Raw genomic sequence first — 17923 nt, forward strand, 5'->3', positions numbered from 1 at the left:
CACCCAGGGATGGGGGGCTCCATTTGATCAGTAATTAGGCCTGAAGTCTCTTTTCTAGTGAAGTCTTTTTCCTTTCTGAGAAAGAAGGCAAAGTAAGATTTCGCTACACAAAATTACTACATTATGTCTTTGTTTTATTATATAATGTATATTACTGATATATTATCCTCTCCCATACCTGAGTCCAAGCACAGTCAAGTTTTGTGCTGCATTTGAAGCCTCTGTAACACCCTGGGATAGTAATATCATAGTGACCAGGTAGTTTTTATAACCTGCTATAAAAACGGCTGCTAGATTTTTAATCTGGCCTTTCAAAGCTGCCTGCTTTAACCTGGATCTACTCATTAACACAACTTCTGATCCTGACTGTCTATCTCAATTTTAGAAGACTCACAAGATGTGAGCTTCAAGCTGTGCCTTTAGGATTTGTGACCAGCTCTACCTACCTGCACTGTTCAGATCAGCAACTGTTCACAGGTTTTTATGGTGGGGATTCTTTGATTAATATATTTGATAATTTATGAGATCACATTTTCAGCAGATTCAAATGTAAGTTCGTGGAAATGTGTCCAAACACACACAATTACCTTAAAACTACCTGAAAGTTAAGGACATTAACATCTTAACAGAATAAACACAAAGTAATGTCAGGAAAAATAACAATAGCTGGTATAAGGCTAATAGTATTTTTTTGTAATTCACTCAGGCAGCTGCTTCTATTTTTTGCACTCCTGAGTGGCTGAGGGCAAGTCCCACTTCAGGTTGTGGGAAGAGAATTGAACCAAGAAAGTCCTGCCCCAATTAGGTGAGTGCTGTCTCCTGAAGCTCCTTTCACTCACACTGAGAGGGAATGGTGAGACAGGCCTTCTCAAAGAGCTAATGAACAGAAAAAATGAGTAAATAATAGGTTTGATCTCCCAGGGCAAATCAGGAGCTGTTCCTGCCTGTGTATCTGTAATCCCTAGAGATTTCCACCTCCTACCCCCAATAATCACAAAAGTCATGTTCATCTGAACAGAAAGTAGAAAAACAGCAGGTAAGCTGTAATCAGCTACAGTTAATCAACCTGAATTGTAGACACTGAGTATTATGTACTTCAAACAAGATGCTGGCAATCCATCCACAGAGCTAAGAAGAGCATAATAAAGGTTTTGGGAAAAAAATCAACAGTAAGACTGTATCTATCTGAGGAAATTATAAGCTCACCTCCACCTACTTTGTCAAAAAGCACCACAAAAAAAGGAAAATAATTCTACCATCAACCTTCAAGTCACTTAGGCTAAACATCAGTTTATACAAGAGTGGAAGATGTCTGAAATCACAAAGGAAACGCAAATCACTGATTTTCAGAGCACAAACATGCTTTGCTCATTTGAGGTTTGTTTTTCATGCTGACTCCTCATTATTAAGTGGAAGGAGCCCACACAGACAGGTGATGTGAGATCTGACCCTTTCAACACTGCAGCATCACAGTGAGGCAGCAAGTCTGGAACACTCCAAGAAGGGAAAACTTACAGTGTTAATTAAACCTTACTGAAGATCAAAGAGCTCTTCCTAAGAAATTCTTGTGAGACTTAAAACTCCCTCCTGGAGATAAAGGGAACATTTCATGACAGCTGCCCTTCTGCACAGTTCCACCAGGTTTTCAATAAATCTTGCTCTCCACCAGCAAGAAGGGGCAACAACAGTGCCAAACACAAATTCTGGTGAATGGTTTGACTGATGTAAGTTCTTAAAATTAAAATGTAAGGGGAAAGAAAAAAAATGATTTTCACATAGGACAAAAGATGTGCAGAGAAACTTAAAGAAGGTTGAGACACTGAAATGGCAGCACAGTTTGTCACAGTCTGCATGGCTGTCTTGGTTTGAGACCAGTCAGGAGGATGACAAGTTAGGACAATGGTTTATCCTCTTCTTGGCTGCCTGAATGAATCTTCCTGAGCTCCTGGACATGGATGCTTTACCCCAAAGCTGCCAGAACAACCTTGGATATCTCCAGTTGATCACCACTTCTGTAAGGAATTGTGTAGTGGAAGTGCCCAAGCCTTAATGTTTCCCTCTCCATTCCCAGTTTTCTGCAGATCCCACACTGGACAAAGCTTTCCCACCCGTGAGTCACAGGAGGGACTCAGCAGCCAGAGAACGGGGCCCTTTCCCCTTCCAACCTCACAAACTCTTCCTTTGCCCACAAAACCGAGTCCCACTGAGGGGGAAACTGTGTTTGTGCTTCCCAAGGGTGTCTCCTATACCTGACCATCCCGGGAGGCAGCGGCAGTAGCCCGTGGTGGGGTGGCACCCGTCCGCGTGGCTGCAGTCACAGCGCTCAGCACAGTCCAGGCCGTAGGTACCGTCCTGTGGCAACGAAAAAAAACACAACAACCCAGAGATGATGGCAGCTGGGAGTTAGGGGAGAGATAAGTTGTGGTCAGCCCAGCCTGAAAAAGCAACCACAGATCTCTCCCGAATCTCCAGGCTGATGTTAATGTAAAACACTCGCGGCGTTTGGAACATGTCAGCATCCTACACTTTCGTTCTTTCATTAAAGAGGGGAAGATAAAGAATGAATTATGCTCTCTTGAAAAATCCCAGACTAAAGCAATTAAGTCTCCTTTCTGCATCAAACCCTGAGATCTCTGCTTATGGGTCAAAATGGGTACCACACAGAGGCATAATTTTTAAGAAAACGAGTGAAAACCATTAAATTACAAGATACCTTCAGTGTGAGGTTCACTGCATAAATAATGCAAACAATCACTTTCTTTTGATGGGAAACATTTTTCTTTTGATTAAAAACATTTCTCTCTGCCCTACAACATATACTCCATCAAAGAGAGATAATCTTTGGCTGTTGGGACAGTGCTCAAAACAGAACTTTTATTTTTACCTATGCAACATTTTTTGAACCAACAAGAGATTAAAGTTGAATCTTCCTGATTGGTGTATTTCTTTTTTTATGAAAAACATCTAAACATCTGAATTTGCTTTTCACACAAAATCAACCCAAGAAACTGGGAAGATTCTTTACAACTTCCAAACAAGGCAAAGTATAACAGTACACTGATCTTGAATTAAAAGTGTCAGAACCAAATTTAAAAAAGAACATGGAAAAAAGGCCACTATAATTTACTGTAATACTCCAGGGTTACCCACAGCAAAGGCAAAGAAGGGAAAGAAACATGTCCAGTTTAACCCCCCACCATTTACATTCAAGGCTAAAAAGTGGTGTCAGTTGCATTAAAAAGCTATCATAGTCGTAATAAATCATAACCATGTATCAATAATCATAAATCTTAATAAAACCTGTATGAAAATTAATCTGCTGTTCTTTGATGTTCATGCATACATTCCAACCAAGTGCCACAGGATTTAGCTATTCAACTGCCAGTCTTCCAAGTCTAAATCATAAGAAAATCTTACATTACTTTGGAGTAAGGAGCCTTTTGCTCATCTCAACAATACATTCTTATATAAAGAAAAAGAAAAGATTAAGCATTTCCTCTGCATACAATCAGATTTGGAATGAAAGGAAATCCTCAAATATGCTGTTGAAAAGCAGTATTTTTAGCCTGCTATGTACTTGGACTGAAGTCCAAACTGTAGTTCAAATCTTGAACAACAATCTGAGCAGTGATAATAATGTTCTGAAGTACAAATTGAAATATATTGATTTAAATAAAGTGTCTGCTCAGACATGAAAAACATTTCAGATAACTGGAAGTATTTGAATTATTTTTTTTATAAATTGTTATATTTATTATTATTTGAATAAACGATTTCTGCTTGTTCCCTCACTCTGGAATTTCGAAGCAGAATTTGCATTTGAAATAGATAAATGCTTATGGACATGGTTTGATGCTGATGGAGAGAGGGAGAGGAAGACAGTGAGCTTGGGCATGCTGAATTATCTGATACAAAAATGCTTTTAAGCTTTATTTTACTAAGTTTGGGATAGTAATGCAGCTGCTCTGAAACGATACATGTCTTTTTTAAATGTCAGTTTTGGAAGAGCTAAGGCAGCCTGGGAGGTCTCATCGCCCTCCAGAATCAGGCACTAAGTGGTAAACAAAGCTGTTTGAGAAAACAGAAGAATCAGTCTTCTGATGGAGATGCATTGTTGGAAACATTGCACAGGTGGTACTGATATCAGCCTTCCAGAATATATTCCATTTCCTTTGGCACTTTACTCATTACAGGAGTGCTTCGTCTTAAAACCAAATGTAAACACCCAAAAAGTCACTCCTGAGTGTTCCTAGTGCAGCTCAGCAGAACAAATTCTCATTCAAAACGAGGTGATTTCCAGTTTTCTGCTACAGTTCAGCTACTCCCATCGTGTCATTGCTCAGTAGAGCTTGTCCAAACTGAAAGAAGCTTAAATCAGATGTGGGAGGGGAATTTAAAAGGTTTGTGTTCACTTCAGGTGACTCCTTTGCAGTTACATCAAGCCAACAACCTGCTCTGCACTCATACGCTGCAAAAGTTAACAACTGACAGGGGAAAGGAGAAGAGCAGAGAGCAGTTTATTTTAATAATTAGTTTCGTTAAAAATTTCCCAGAAAATTGAAGTCCATCACTGAAAACAGTGGACTCTGGAAAACCACATTATTTTATAAAATATAAAATATTTGTCTTTTCTTTTTCTAGTGTTTGAAATACAATTGAAACTGAACAGTTACACAATAAAACAAATCCACTTGGAATTTTACTATTTAAAAACTTCTGAAATTACATATTTGAATTTATGTATTTTATTTCCCCAAAAATGCAGATTACAAGATGGAACAAAGCTGGTAAGGAGCATGCTATTGTTGTCACAATGATTTCTGATTTTCCAAAGTCTGGGAGAGAGTAGAAGTCAAAGCCCCAGCAGAAAAGCAAAGCCCTGTCATGGAACTGGGAGCTGAGAGTACATTCTCACATTTGACTGAGAAGGAATGAAAATTCTTTATTCATACTCTAACACAGACATAAGAAAAAAAGTAATTTAAATGACATTATTTGGTTTGGGGTGTATTTTTGGTATTTTTCTCTCAGTATTTATACTTAAAAGTAGCTGAACAGCAGCAGTTTGATAGGATTTGGTGAAGAAGTGTTAGGAGAATTGCTGGTGCCTGTCCCTGCACCCTGTTCTGTGCACTCTGAAGGGACTCATCCAGTATTCTTCTACAAAACCTCAGAATTCAGTGGGACTATTAAACTACCTGGCAAGGGAGTTCACATTTCTCTCCCCTCCATCCTGGGGCACAGGTACAGGTTCCATCCAGAGCGTTGCAAGCCCCTCCATTAAGACACTGGCAGGTCAGGTTACAGCCCAGTCCCCACGTGCCACTGGGGCAATTTATGGAGCAATCCACACCATGCCAACCTGCCAAGAAAAAAAAGGGATTACAGACAGAAATTCATCAGTTTTTTCCCCCATTCCTCTTCAGAGGATGCTTGCCTCTGCCTGCCATGGGGCATGTCTCTGAGATGGGCAATACTGGGGTAAAATTCACTGCAGGATTTATCAGCAGCTTAAGCTGAGGGCTTGTCCAGGTTGGAACAAAGGTGTTGAAGGGCACCTTGTAACATCTGTGCACAGCACACATCTGCAGGTGGGTGCCAACAAGCAAAAGAGACTGATTGAAGATCTGAAATGGAAATCGAGACACCTTCACTGAGAAGCTCTAAATTACACTGAGAGTGTTAAGGTGTAGCCTGGAAATAAATAGGAATATTTTCCCTAGGCTCAAGCAGCTGCTTTCATAATTGTTCCACCAGCATTCAACTCAGGCAGTCCTCTAATATGGTTTTAATAGGTATCTAACAAAAAAACAAACCAACAAAATCCCATGAAAGTATTGCATAAATTGGATTCTTCAAGGAAATACAGAAGAGCTTTCAGATGATTTCTGTACTTCTCTCCAAATACAAAAAGAAATGTAATGGAAAATAGTTCTAAAATGCAGCATTCACCACTGATCATGCCTGATAGCAATGGTTTGCAGACTAGATAGACTGGGATGTGAATAGATTTTTTAAAATGTGATCATCCATTGGATTCAAGAGGAACAGTGTGAGGCAGTCAGTCACATATTACCACCACCAGTGACACAGGCCAAGTTTCTAATTTTGTACCTTGTTTACAGTAAGTGGAGGGTAAAAATAATTCTGCACTGAGACTGATCAATAGGCTATGCAAAACACATGCACAGAAATCAGGCTGCCTCGTGCTTCATTGATAACTTCAAATTTAGGGGTCATTTCAGGAAGAAATGTATTCTTTATAATTTGGCTAGGAAATTGAGACACTTTCCCTCAACTGTCTTCCCAGGATTTATAATCTTCCTTTGTTTACATGGCAAGTACCTCTGTTCAATTTCATTTTACTTTTTGCTGCCCTTTTTCATTGTAGTATGATTAAAACTGCATGAGATACAGGAAGATAGGATTCTGCATTGCCCAAGGAATATTTTTCTCCTCAAGAACTAGCTGCTTTGCAGTATCTACCTGAACAGGGTTAAATGACCCTCACTTTTCTCTGGAAAGAGGAGAAGTTCCACATTTACTCCACAACTGATTTAACAGTGTCAGTCCCTGAAAAATTTAGTGGCTATTTGTCTAGCAATCTCAGTTTAGATGGGATATTGTGAAGAAATTTTTCCCTGTCAGGGTTGGGAGGCCCTGGCACAGGGAAGCTGTGGCTGGATCCCTGGAAGTGTCCAAAGCCAAGCTGGATGGGGCTTGGAGCAATCTGGGATAGTGGAAGGTGTCCCTGTCCATAGCAGGGAGAGGAACAAAAATGATCTTTAAGGTCCCTTCCAACCCAAAGTGTTACCAAATCCTCCAAAGTCCTTGGTATAAATAAACCCCTCTAACACTTTTCTGTGTCAGCAAGTCAGGCATTAGTTTATTCCTGGTCAGGGTCTGTGTGTGTGGCTGACAAAATTCTGGCCTCCACACAGATGCAGACAAAAAACTTTCTCACCTATTTGTACATTTTTAGCAAACAAATACATTATTATTCATTGGTTCTAAATGATGTAATTCTCTTTCATTATGTTGCATTCTATCCTCAATTGGTAATTGATTCCTCGCTTCTCAGGCTTATTAGTCTGTATTTTTTACACTTTTTCTTATCTTTTCTCCATGTAGGGAGTTTCCAACACACATATATGGAGTCTTTGCTATCTTGTTGTCTTCCTCATCTTCTGGTTTCTGCAAAATGTCTTTGTAGCCCATAAATTCTGCACTTCTTGTGTTCATTTTGAACAACACATCCCCCTCTCTCTCTCTCTCTCTCTCTCTCTCTCCCTCCCCCAGGCTTTGTTCACTGAGGCATATCAAAGTTAGCTAAGGAGAACTTGAAGTTTCAGTAACTTTTCCCAAGCTGTATTCCCACAATAGCTGCTTACAACAAACTTTGCTAAATTGTGGCTAAAAGTGATTCAAAACTAACACACTGCTTATATTGAACATACTGGTTATGATTAATTAAAACCAAATTATTAAGAGTGAATGAAAATCATTAATTAAAAAAAAAAACAAAACAGAAAGTTACATAATTTCCAATCGTTCTGGGATTCTGTATGATTTTGATTAGGAATGCTGACATAGAATAAAGGGTACAGCCCACAGAACTCCTGACAGAGAAGAGAACATGCTTTCCTCCCTGAGAACATGTTTTCCTTGTTTTCACCTCCCAGAGCAGCAGAAACATCAAGTGTCTGTTTCTCATTAAGTTTCCTCTCCTCTACTTCAGAAACCCAATTTAATTTCAGGGTCACAGAGAATTAAAATCAATCTGAGGAGACACTTACCTGCTTTGCAGGCACAAGAGCCATCCACAGGTGAACAGGTGGCCCCGTTTTTGCAGCTGCACACGGAGGAGCAGTTCACCCCATATGTTCCAGGCAGACAAGGGATACCACATGATGCACCCTTTATAAAAATAAAAATAAAAATAAAAATAAAAATAAAAATAAAAATAAAAATAAAAATAAAAATAAAAATAAAAATAAAGTATAAAAACTATTCTGAGAAGCCTCAGACAATACAACTGACTGAAGTGATACAAAAGCCAGAAGAAATACAGCTCAGGCATGTCCTAGGCTGTCATTAAATTATGTTTAATTTAGGGGAGAGGGACACCTTCATGCTTTTGAAGTATTTTTAAGTCTTTTTAAGTACTATTTTTCTACAATTTGTTGTGAGGGTGCAGGTCACAAAGCACCTGATTAGATCAATGGGCAGTAATAAAGGAGATCTTTATGAAACCAAGACAATAAGAAAGCAGTTTAATGGTAAATTATGTGGGTATGTAAAGCATTTTTAAGAGCTAATTTGGCTGACGTTTTCAGTTATTACTTTTACAAGAACAGTCATACTGTAAAATGGTAGGTTAGCATCCAAAGCACATGTAACAGCAAATGTGTGCAAAAGTTGCAGAATAATCTGTCCTGAAGTATAAAAAGAATTGCTTTTGGCTGGAGTTTCTGGGGATGGAGCTTGAGGAGCTGATGACTGAAACCTGTCATTCTTCCCTTTACTTACACCTCAACAGCATGGCTTCATTCTTACCAACATCTTATAAAGCAAACAACTTCTCCTTCTAAAAATACCTTCATTTCAGCACTGAGAACCCAGCAGAAATGTTGACTTTTCAGGGTCCAACAGCACAAGCAGCGCTACCCAAACACCCTCACTTTCCCTTTAACCCCGGCGGAGGAAGGACGGGGTGGCACCCTGAAGAATTTGTCGCACAACTGGGGCTGAAAAAGTGTGAAACTGTGAAAGTGAGACCTCTTTTACCTTAAATCCAGGGGCACAGGTGCACCTCCCAGTGACGCTGTCGCAGTCAGCCCCGTTCTGGCAGCTGCAGATCTGCTGACACGACTCTCCGTAGAAGCCCGGGGAACACGTCTCGTTGCAGTACAGCCCAGACCAGCCTGGCTTGCAGGAGCATTCTCCAGACATGGGGTGACAGCTGCCACGGGTGGGGGATGAAAGGTTAACTCAGTAATTCAGGACTAAACATGCCATAAATATTATTTTCTCTCCACAGGACAAAAAAACCAAAACAAAACAAAACAAAAAAAGGTGTTGCAGATGGGTTGCGTGAAGGGCCTTGTGTGAGATGATTTTACTTCCCAGAACATGATTTGGTGTGTTTATATAAAAATATGTGCCAATTAAGATAGGAAATGGAACGTGACACAGCATACAGACATTTTGGAAAGACATGGAAAGAAATGGAGGGCTATCATTCTTCTGTCTGTATTTGAACAGAAACCTTGCTGGAACACCTTTTTTACCATAAGACAGATACCTACGGATACAAATATTAAGAGGATGAAACCATTAAATTCCCCAGCATTTGTTGTTACGTTCCCACTCTAAGAGGATCATTTTCTTAACACTGCAGAAGCTCAGCAGCGAAACTTGATCAAGAAAAGCAGCATGGCACCATCCAACACGACATAACAACACAGCACCCCATCAGCAGAGCAGGAGAACATTCCTCTCATTAAATTAGCTCGGAAGAGGACAACTGGAATCTTTCAGGGAATGGTACAAAACCATCAGCGCTGGGCAGAAGCCAGCTATAGCATGAGAGCAGTGACCTTTTGGGGAGTATCTCCCCTCTCTGCTGGCCATACCTGGTGGCAGAGCAGCTGCCTCTGTACCTGGAACAGCAGTTTCATTGAAGGGCCACGCAGGCAGCTGCTGCCTCCTAACAAATGGACATCATCAGCTGTGCAAAGATATATAGGCTGGGAGAGGAGACACAATGGGGTGCTCTGTAGCCCTCTGGCAGACAAAGCATTTGCTTAATTCTCACCAAAGGAAAGCCTTGCTATCCAAATCCAATGTATTTACAATGGGAAGACTGTTCAGAGATATTTGCCTCCCACTGACTGAAGTGAAGCTCCTTTAAGAGTGCTGGAAGGACAAAGAAAAAAAAAAAAAAGTCTTCCTCCAGACAAATTAAATGACCCATGACAAGAGCCTGGTTTTGCAAGACTTGCTGACTTTGTGTGTGGGGGTGTACTGGAAACTGAGTGTTTTTCTGACCATTTGAGAGTCTAAAAAAATACCTGCTGCACTTTTAGGAGCTGTAACATTACAAAAGCTCTTGGACTTGAGGGCTGCTCTTGTCCAAGTAAGAGTTTAAAATTGCTGAAAACAACCATTGCTAATGAGGGAAGGCATGGACAGTTAAAGTTGGAACATCACCATGTATTCTGCTTTCTGCATATTTAATGCACACTCTATGGCACCATAAAAATTCATGGGTCTTCAGAATATTAAAATACCTTTGACAGTGTTGACACAAAGTGAAAGGCCTTTTCATGCAGAAATGGTTCAAAACTCATGAACAGCCCTGGTTATTTGTTACTTATGTGCACACCTGCCATGAAACAAGATGAAAGGGAACTATTCTCATATAAAACAATGGCAAAATTATGAAGACACATGATGCAGCAAGACAATCAGGTTTGTACCCTGCCCTAAATTCCTGTAGGACCCCAAGTTCTCATCAGTGGAAGAATGCAGAGCAGGGAAATTTAAAAAAAAAAAAAGAAAAAGTCAATCCACAACTAGATAGTCAGGGTAAGAACCAGAATATACTAATAACATAAATTCAGTAGCACTGGCACGTTTAAGACATTAATCCCAGCATTCATGGGACAAATTCCTAAAAACTCCTGATTGGAAGTGTGGTTTGTTGTTGGGGTTTGTGGGGTTTTTTCCCCCTTCCAGGGGAGGGGGAGCCCACATGCATGAGGAAGCACTGGATATGAGGCAGAGGCATTGATATTCTGTGCCCCCCAGTGAGTGTCACTGAGGCGTCCTTGCACACGTATTGATTGACGCCCAAATTAGTATTCCGTGATTTGTAATTAAATGTAGGAAGCCAAAGCACTTCTGGAGGTTTTTGATGGGTTCTCACGCAGTTATCTTAATTGGCAATAATGTTTAAATATTAAGGTAGGGAAATAAAGAGATGCTGAGAGATACTGGCATTATATCCTCTTTTATTCCCGGCTGTCTATTCACACCTCCTGGAAATGCAACCCTACTCTGTACAGAGGCAAAAAAAATTACTTGTGGGTAGTGCATATTATGTATTTGAATGACCTAGATGAAAAGAATGATTTTTATATGCTTCATTGATGTGTTTTGCTTTTAAAATATCCAACCAAATTGTGCAACACTCTAAAAAATAAAAAAAACATGAATAAGAATAAAATCTCCATGAAAATCTCTTGTATCTGTACATGAAGGCCCATTAGAAAAATGGAAAATTAAAAGGCCCTAATCTTTACTTTAAAAACAGAGCCAAACTACATGGACCAATACATCAATTCCACCAATAAAACTGCAAGCAATCCTACACAGGTATCTCAGAAAGGGCATGAGACAAAAAATAAAAATAAATCCCCACTAGTGCTCACATCATGAATAAATCTTAACTGCAGTCTGAACTGTACCAAGGGTGCTGGTAACAAGGTTTTTACCTGTTGCTGTCCTCTGGGCCCCTCAAACAGATTAAAATCTCTCAAGTGTAGCTATTTTTATGCTCTACAAAGCATTTAATAAAGGCTGCTGGTATAACCAAAAGCAAGGAAGGGCTTGCCTTTCATCTCCAGGAGCTGCCATCGACCAACAGCAGCAGCAAAATCCCTACAGCTTATCCTACCCAAAATGCAAATAATGAATTATTGTCAGAGCTGTTATAATGCCATCTTTCTGTCAATCATAAAACAGGAATAAAAACCAAAGAAGGAGCATTTTTCAACAATGTAAGTGTAGGAGTATGTGAAGAAAACTACTAAAAACATAGTTGTATTCTGGAACTTCCATACACCTTCTTTAGAGCAGGATTTTTTAGAGCTAAGCATAATTTTAAAATTAACCTTTAGTTCATTTCTGTATTGATTAATACAAATAACCCAGAGCTCTAAGCCTAGCAATAGCTCCTTTCTGAGGATATCTAAACCAGTGATCACACCCAGATGAAAAAAAAGCTTTTATGGCATCAAGGGCCCCCAAAACAGAACCCCAGACCTACAGACACACGAAGTTTACTTGCAGAAGGAATTCCACCCCCTTCTTTTTCGTGCCCTGGTATTACTTTGCTGCTAAATGGATTAGTGCTGTGAAGTTCCTCAGGCTACAGCCAGGCCAAGCAGTGCTTGTGGCAGGCAAGAGAGGGCTGAGGGTGTCCCCTGACATGATTTAAGAGTTGCCTCCTGGCTGACTGACATCAAGAGGTGAGGACAGCCAGACACAACTGGCTTCCAAAAAGATTCCCAAAAGCCTCAAGTGTCCACAGGAAGTTTTATCTTCTTCATCATTACCCTGATTCCTGCTATTTATGGTCTTGGTCACTTGCTGACCCAAGGGTAAGGAACTTACATGTATGTAAAATTCACTTGTGAAGCAATGAAGATATTTGTTTTTCTCACACATCACGATGCTCTGGCAAATGTGTTCCAGCACCTTCAAGGTTGTTAAGTGCCTTTGGATTTGTCATTCAGGGGAGGAAATGTCCCAAAAAATAAAGACCAGTCAAATGCTGTTGTTTACCATTGTGAACATTTGTGATCTGATTTGACCACGAGCTGTCTCTTCCAGTGGTATAAATGAAGGAGCAGCTGTGTGCAACATGAATCAGAAGTAATCCCTGTAATATTAGAAATGGTATACAGTGCAATGCATTCCTGTCAAACCAGGCTGCTGCAACAGTCTGCAGACAGATTTTCAGGAAAGTAGCTAACAATAATTCATAACACAATAGTATTTGGTGTGCTTGCCTAGTTTGAGAGCTGGAGGGCCTTGCATTATGGTGCCATTTATTCCTGAACACACTGCCCAAATAATAAATGGGTTGATTTTACATCAGAAAAACTCTGCATTTTTTTCAAGGTATTTCAGGCAAATGGGATGAGCAGAAGCACAAGTACACAACTGTAAAACTATATGACAGGAAGGGGGAAAGAATTCAGTTTGTTATCACACAGTTTGTCAACAAAAGGTGTGTTGGACAACTCCAATAAACCACAAAGTAAGTTTTCACAGAGAATTAAGAGTGTAGCTATTTCCATTCACAGATTTAACATCACTGCTTAATTCTGACTGAAGAATTTTATTTTGTCTATGAGAAAAAGTGCATGTTATATTAATATACAGCAGCATTCTATGTGACACTCAATAATTCCTGTAAATTTCCCCCCACAGCTACTTTCAGCAGCAAAACTTTAGACTGTGCCCACAAACCTTGTCCAAGGTACTGTTAATAGTAATGCAATTAAGTGTAAGTCAATGCACAATAACCACAGTATCTAATCCGAAGAACTGTTTTGTAACAAGAGAAAGCTGTCCACAATTGTTCTATAAATATACATTCTCGCCTCAACTGACACCTGACATCCCTCCCTCACAGCTGAAACTCTGTCTCCAAATAAGTTTTTATATTTTCATAACAATATGCCCAAATGCTGTCAAAATCCAGAAAAACTCAAAAAAATAGGGCTCATTGCTTCCTGAGTAAAGAGAGATGTGTAAAAGCTAAGCTATTGGGAAAACTATTTCTCATTTGATTTCCAGGGATTGGATTTTACCTGCTCCTTTGAAAAAGCAGTTAAATGACAAAAAAATGTACTTTTCAAACCCAGATTTACAATAGTTGAGGGTTTTGAAATTTTGTACTGAAACAGTCACCCAGAGCAATTATTATATACAGAGAGAGACTGAGGGAGAGGAATGTCCAAGCTTCTTATGCCCAACTCAGAGGACTTTACACATCCATTGATTTCAATTTGGTTATTTCTCATCTGCAGTAAACCAGAGTATGTGAGAGACAGCCCGTGACTATATGCAGTGAACAACATAATGATTTATTCAGGTGGCAAACATAGATAAAGGTCATGTGCATATGCTTTGTCTTAGTATTTATTTCATGGGTCAGAGACCAAACGCAGCAGTGAACATTATGATCAAATATGCTTGCAAGTAAAAACTAAAAGCATCTTTTGGGTTGGTGTTTTCTTTCTCACTGTGGCCATGGAATGTCAAATACAAGTCTGCAGCTGCTCCAGTTTGCATGAAAGTATTAGAAAAACCAGGAAATAACCCCTTTTCAGGTTACATTTGTATTTCTGTGTTCCACTTATGAAAAACAAAGCAGGGCAGAGGGTGCAATGCCTACCTCCAGGTGTTGGGCATGTGGCAGGGACACTTTTTATCACACTTGAGGCCATAAATTCCCTCGGGGCAGAGCCTGGTTTCACAGTGCTGCCCGGTGTAGCCTGGCTCACAGAGGCAGGCACCATTGATGTGGTAGCACTTCCCACCGTTCGCACACTTGCAGGTCTCTGCACAACGCAGCCCGTAGCTCCCCACTGGGCACTCATCCTGGCACCTGTGAGGGAAAAAAACCCAAAACAAACAACCCCAGTCAACAAAAAAAAAAATTGTTGTATTTCTCATAAATGACAGCTTATGGAGGTTTAAAGGAAATAGGGTTTATGAGGAATTTCTTCTGCTGGTCAGAGACGTCACTTAAGTAAGAGCAAAAATCTGTGTAAATTGGAAAAACCTTCAGGAGATCAAACCCCTTCTTTTCATCTGATTTTTCTGACAGATGAAAATGAAAATCAGTAAAGATTGGAGTTCAACCCACATGGGGAATGATTTTTGTTGCTGCTTAAGGAAAATATATCTTAAGAAAGAGACTTCTTCACCAAACTTCTCCTCTACCATTCACAGAGTTTTAAGATGATATACACTTTTGCCAACAGATTTATTTCTTTAAGTTTTTATAGATGGAACATGTTGTTTAACCTAAAAATCAGTCTGTATCTTTAGCCTGAATATTCTGTACTAGAATACAAAATTTCCATACCCTGCTTTTCAAATTTGCAAATCATTAACTAATGATTTTCTGGATAGTAATTTCATTTGGCTGTGTCTTAAGATTTTGAAGTTTTCAGCTTTGTCTTTCCTGTGTTCTAGAAAGGAATTGTTAAATTCTGATTGCCAGTCAAGTTACAGACTGTTAAAAATACTAGTTGATAATATAACACACTATTAATGGGGTGGTTTTTTGTTTTGGGGTGGGTTTTTTACACTGTTTTTCTTATAAATTTGTTTTATTGTTTTGGTTTGCTTTCAGGTATGACAAGTGGTTCATTACACGAGAATTTAAAAGACACATGATACAAGTCACTGCAAAATGTAACAGAAATTAGCAGAGCCCTCTAACTGAAGCAAAATGGGTAGACATATTCTGCAGTATTTTTCTCAATCTGTTGCTGATATCCAGAAATTTCAAGTTATTTGTAACTCTGTCCTAACTGAAATCACCAGTAAAATCTTATTTTCTCCTAAGGTGTAGCCTAAGAATAGAGCTAATTACCCTGTATCAATATTTCCTGATTTAAACTATACAAATAAAGCTGTGAAAGAATTCTCTTCAAATGCCAACCAGGCAATCCCAGCCAAACTAGACAAAATTTAACCTTGAATTTTTATTTTTATTTCTTTCATTCTTTTTAAATTTAACTTGCAAAAACCACCCCTTTGGAGATGGTGTGTATGGGTTACCTCAGACACTGCCCACACAGTTCTGACATTTATAAGGACCTGGTCTACAGCCTTGCCATTGACTTCTTCCTGCCCTTGGAACCATCTTGAGAAATGAAAGAATTGAAAATACAGCCTCTTTTGCAGGAAAAGAGGGGGGCTCAGATTTGCAAATGTGATCAAAACTGCTGCAAACTGCAAGGCATTTCAGATGAAAGTCTGAAATTACTACAATACGAAAATACTAATTTTCAATTACAATATTAAATTATTACAATAAATAAAAATTTAATTACTTTTAGAAACACCAGTGTAGAGGCACTGTGTAGACACTTGTGTCGTTACCCCTTTGATTCTCCCCTGGAGCCCCTGTCTATGTCTGCCTAAATGCATCTACCACCTTCTCCACTGTTTCTTCACAGACACAAAAATAACTTTGGCATGCAAATGGCTCTGGACTAATTATTCCTCTTCTTCTTGAGCTCTTTTTCCACATTATATCTGGCAGAGCACTTCCCACGTCCTGTGAAGGTTCATGTGTGCATATGGTTACAATACCCACAGCTGCTGGCAGAGATCCCCTGGACTGACCCCAGTGATCAGGCTGCTGCTGACTCCTGCAAATGAGTTGTGTGCTGCTTAAAATACACGCAGGAAAACGTTCTTTCATCGCTTTCCACTGCCTTCAAGAGCGATGTCTCACACTGCTATCTTTCCAATCTGCCAAAGTCAACTCATACAGCCATCAGAAGATTAAATTTTTCATTTCGTTTGAGAGGAGCATTTTTAGGAGACAACTGTCCAGGCTGCAGCCTTTGAAGAGGGACTGACCGAGCCTCCCTCGCTGCTGTGAGTGCCAGACATCTGCACAAACCCACCAGCCTCCCTCCTCACCCCTCCACCACAGCACAGGCTGCACCATTCTGCAAGGCTCTCCAAGGGAGGAAGATCCACAAGAAGTGCCAGAGCACAGCAGGAAAGCAGGAAAACCTAGCAGTTCCTTCACAGGAAGTGTTCTTTCACATGGGCTTCCAACTTGCAATCCGGCATCAGCCGAGTGACACGGCAAGCATTTTGTCACCAAAATTAGCGCTTTTGATCATGTCTCAGATACTTCCATTGTTCTTTATACCAGCTTCTGAGGTTCCCCTGCTGCAGCAGAGCCCTCCAGGCTCAGCAGCCTGGCAGGAGTGGGTTTTCCTTACCGTTCCCCTGTGTAGCCCGGGCTGCAGTGGCAGTGACCCGTCACCGAGTCGCAGCTCCCTCCGTTGTGGCACTGGCACTCCTGCGAGCAGTTCTTCCCAAAACGACCCTCAGGACAAGGCTGACCACACACCATGCCCTGTGAGTGCAGGAGAGAAATCTCAGAGTTGGGACTGCAGCTTGAATGGACAAGGAGAAAACGAGGGAAGGTCAGGGAGATCCTGTATTTACTCTCCCAGTGCTGATCTTGGAAATGCCAGACCCTTCTCCAGCTTTAAATTTGGGGCATATTCCAGCACTGGAGGAATAATCTTCTAGGATTTCCATGTTGGAAGTAAAAGCTCATGAAAAATACCCTCTCTAAGCACCTGTAAAAACACACTTGTAAGACTAACTGATGTCAAGCTCTTCCCAGTTTATTTACCAGGATTACTATATATCAATACACCCAGAAATGCCCTCAAGTGAATAGAAGCTCTAATACCCCAATTATTCTACTTTATAGTAACTTGGGTATTTTTTTTCTGATGAATGAAAAAGCTGTTTGCAATTTCACTTAGAGAGGGATATCCTAAAAGCTTAAGTAGCATGATTGCTCCTTTCAGTGGGTTTCGAGTTTCTGCACTGCCTTTTACATCCCTGGAATTAATCACACCTGGGTGGTGAGGGAAACATCAGAACCTAAGACTTTTAGGAAGCCATTTCAAGAAACAGGTATTTACAGGCATTTAATCAGACAAAAGACATCCAGGTATTTCATCTAACACAAGACCCTGCAGAATTTGCACCTGGCTACTTTAAAACTCCCATACAGGAAAAGCAAAAAAAAAAAAAAAAAAAAAAAAGGTTTAACTGACAAAAGAGTGTTTCACAGAATTGAAAGTCCTAGAATTAAAATTTATACTTAAATAATTACTTGTTAAATTAGTCAAAGGTCTAAATAATCATGCATTAGTTAACACACACTAGTATAAAATTTTCCACACTACTTCATGTGCTATATCTCTTTTTTAGTAGCTGTGTATAGGGAGATAAAGCGAGTCAAGAATTTTTGCAAACATTGTATTCCAAGACCAGTAATTTTGCTCTCCTAGCATGAAATGCAATAAAAAGTAAAAATGGCCATATTCCAAGCTAGGTAGTCAGGTGCTCT

The 17923-nt window shown here is 39.9% G+C and overlaps 1 protein-coding gene across 4 annotated transcripts in view; it reads right to left on the reverse strand.

Moving 5' to 3' along the window:
* MEGF10 (multiple EGF like domains 10) overlaps positions 1 to 17923 on the reverse strand; it is an 85684-nt gene that overhangs the window by 25873 nt on the left and 41888 nt on the right. For all 4 annotated transcript variants that reach the window (XM_086869695.1, XM_086869696.1, XM_086869694.1 and 1 more), the window contains 6 exons: positions 16773 to 16909; positions 14192 to 14404; positions 8788 to 8962; positions 7797 to 7917; positions 5199 to 5362; positions 2250 to 2352 (listed from right to left, as the gene is read on the reverse strand). In XM_086869695.1, coding sequence (XP_086725821.1) covers positions 2250 to 2352; positions 5199 to 5362; positions 7797 to 7917; positions 8788 to 8962; positions 14192 to 14404; positions 16773 to 16909 — 913 coding nt within the window. The remainder of the gene's footprint in view (positions 1 to 2249; positions 2353 to 5198; positions 5363 to 7796; positions 7918 to 8787; positions 8963 to 14191; positions 14405 to 16772; positions 16910 to 17923) is intronic.

The sequence above is a fragment of the Cyanistes caeruleus genome, chromosome Z (genome assembly GCF_971803275.1).
Source record: "Cyanistes caeruleus chromosome Z, bCyaCae1.hap1.1, whole genome shotgun sequence".
Lineage (NCBI taxonomy): Eukaryota > Metazoa > Chordata > Aves > Passeriformes > Paridae > Cyanistes > Cyanistes caeruleus.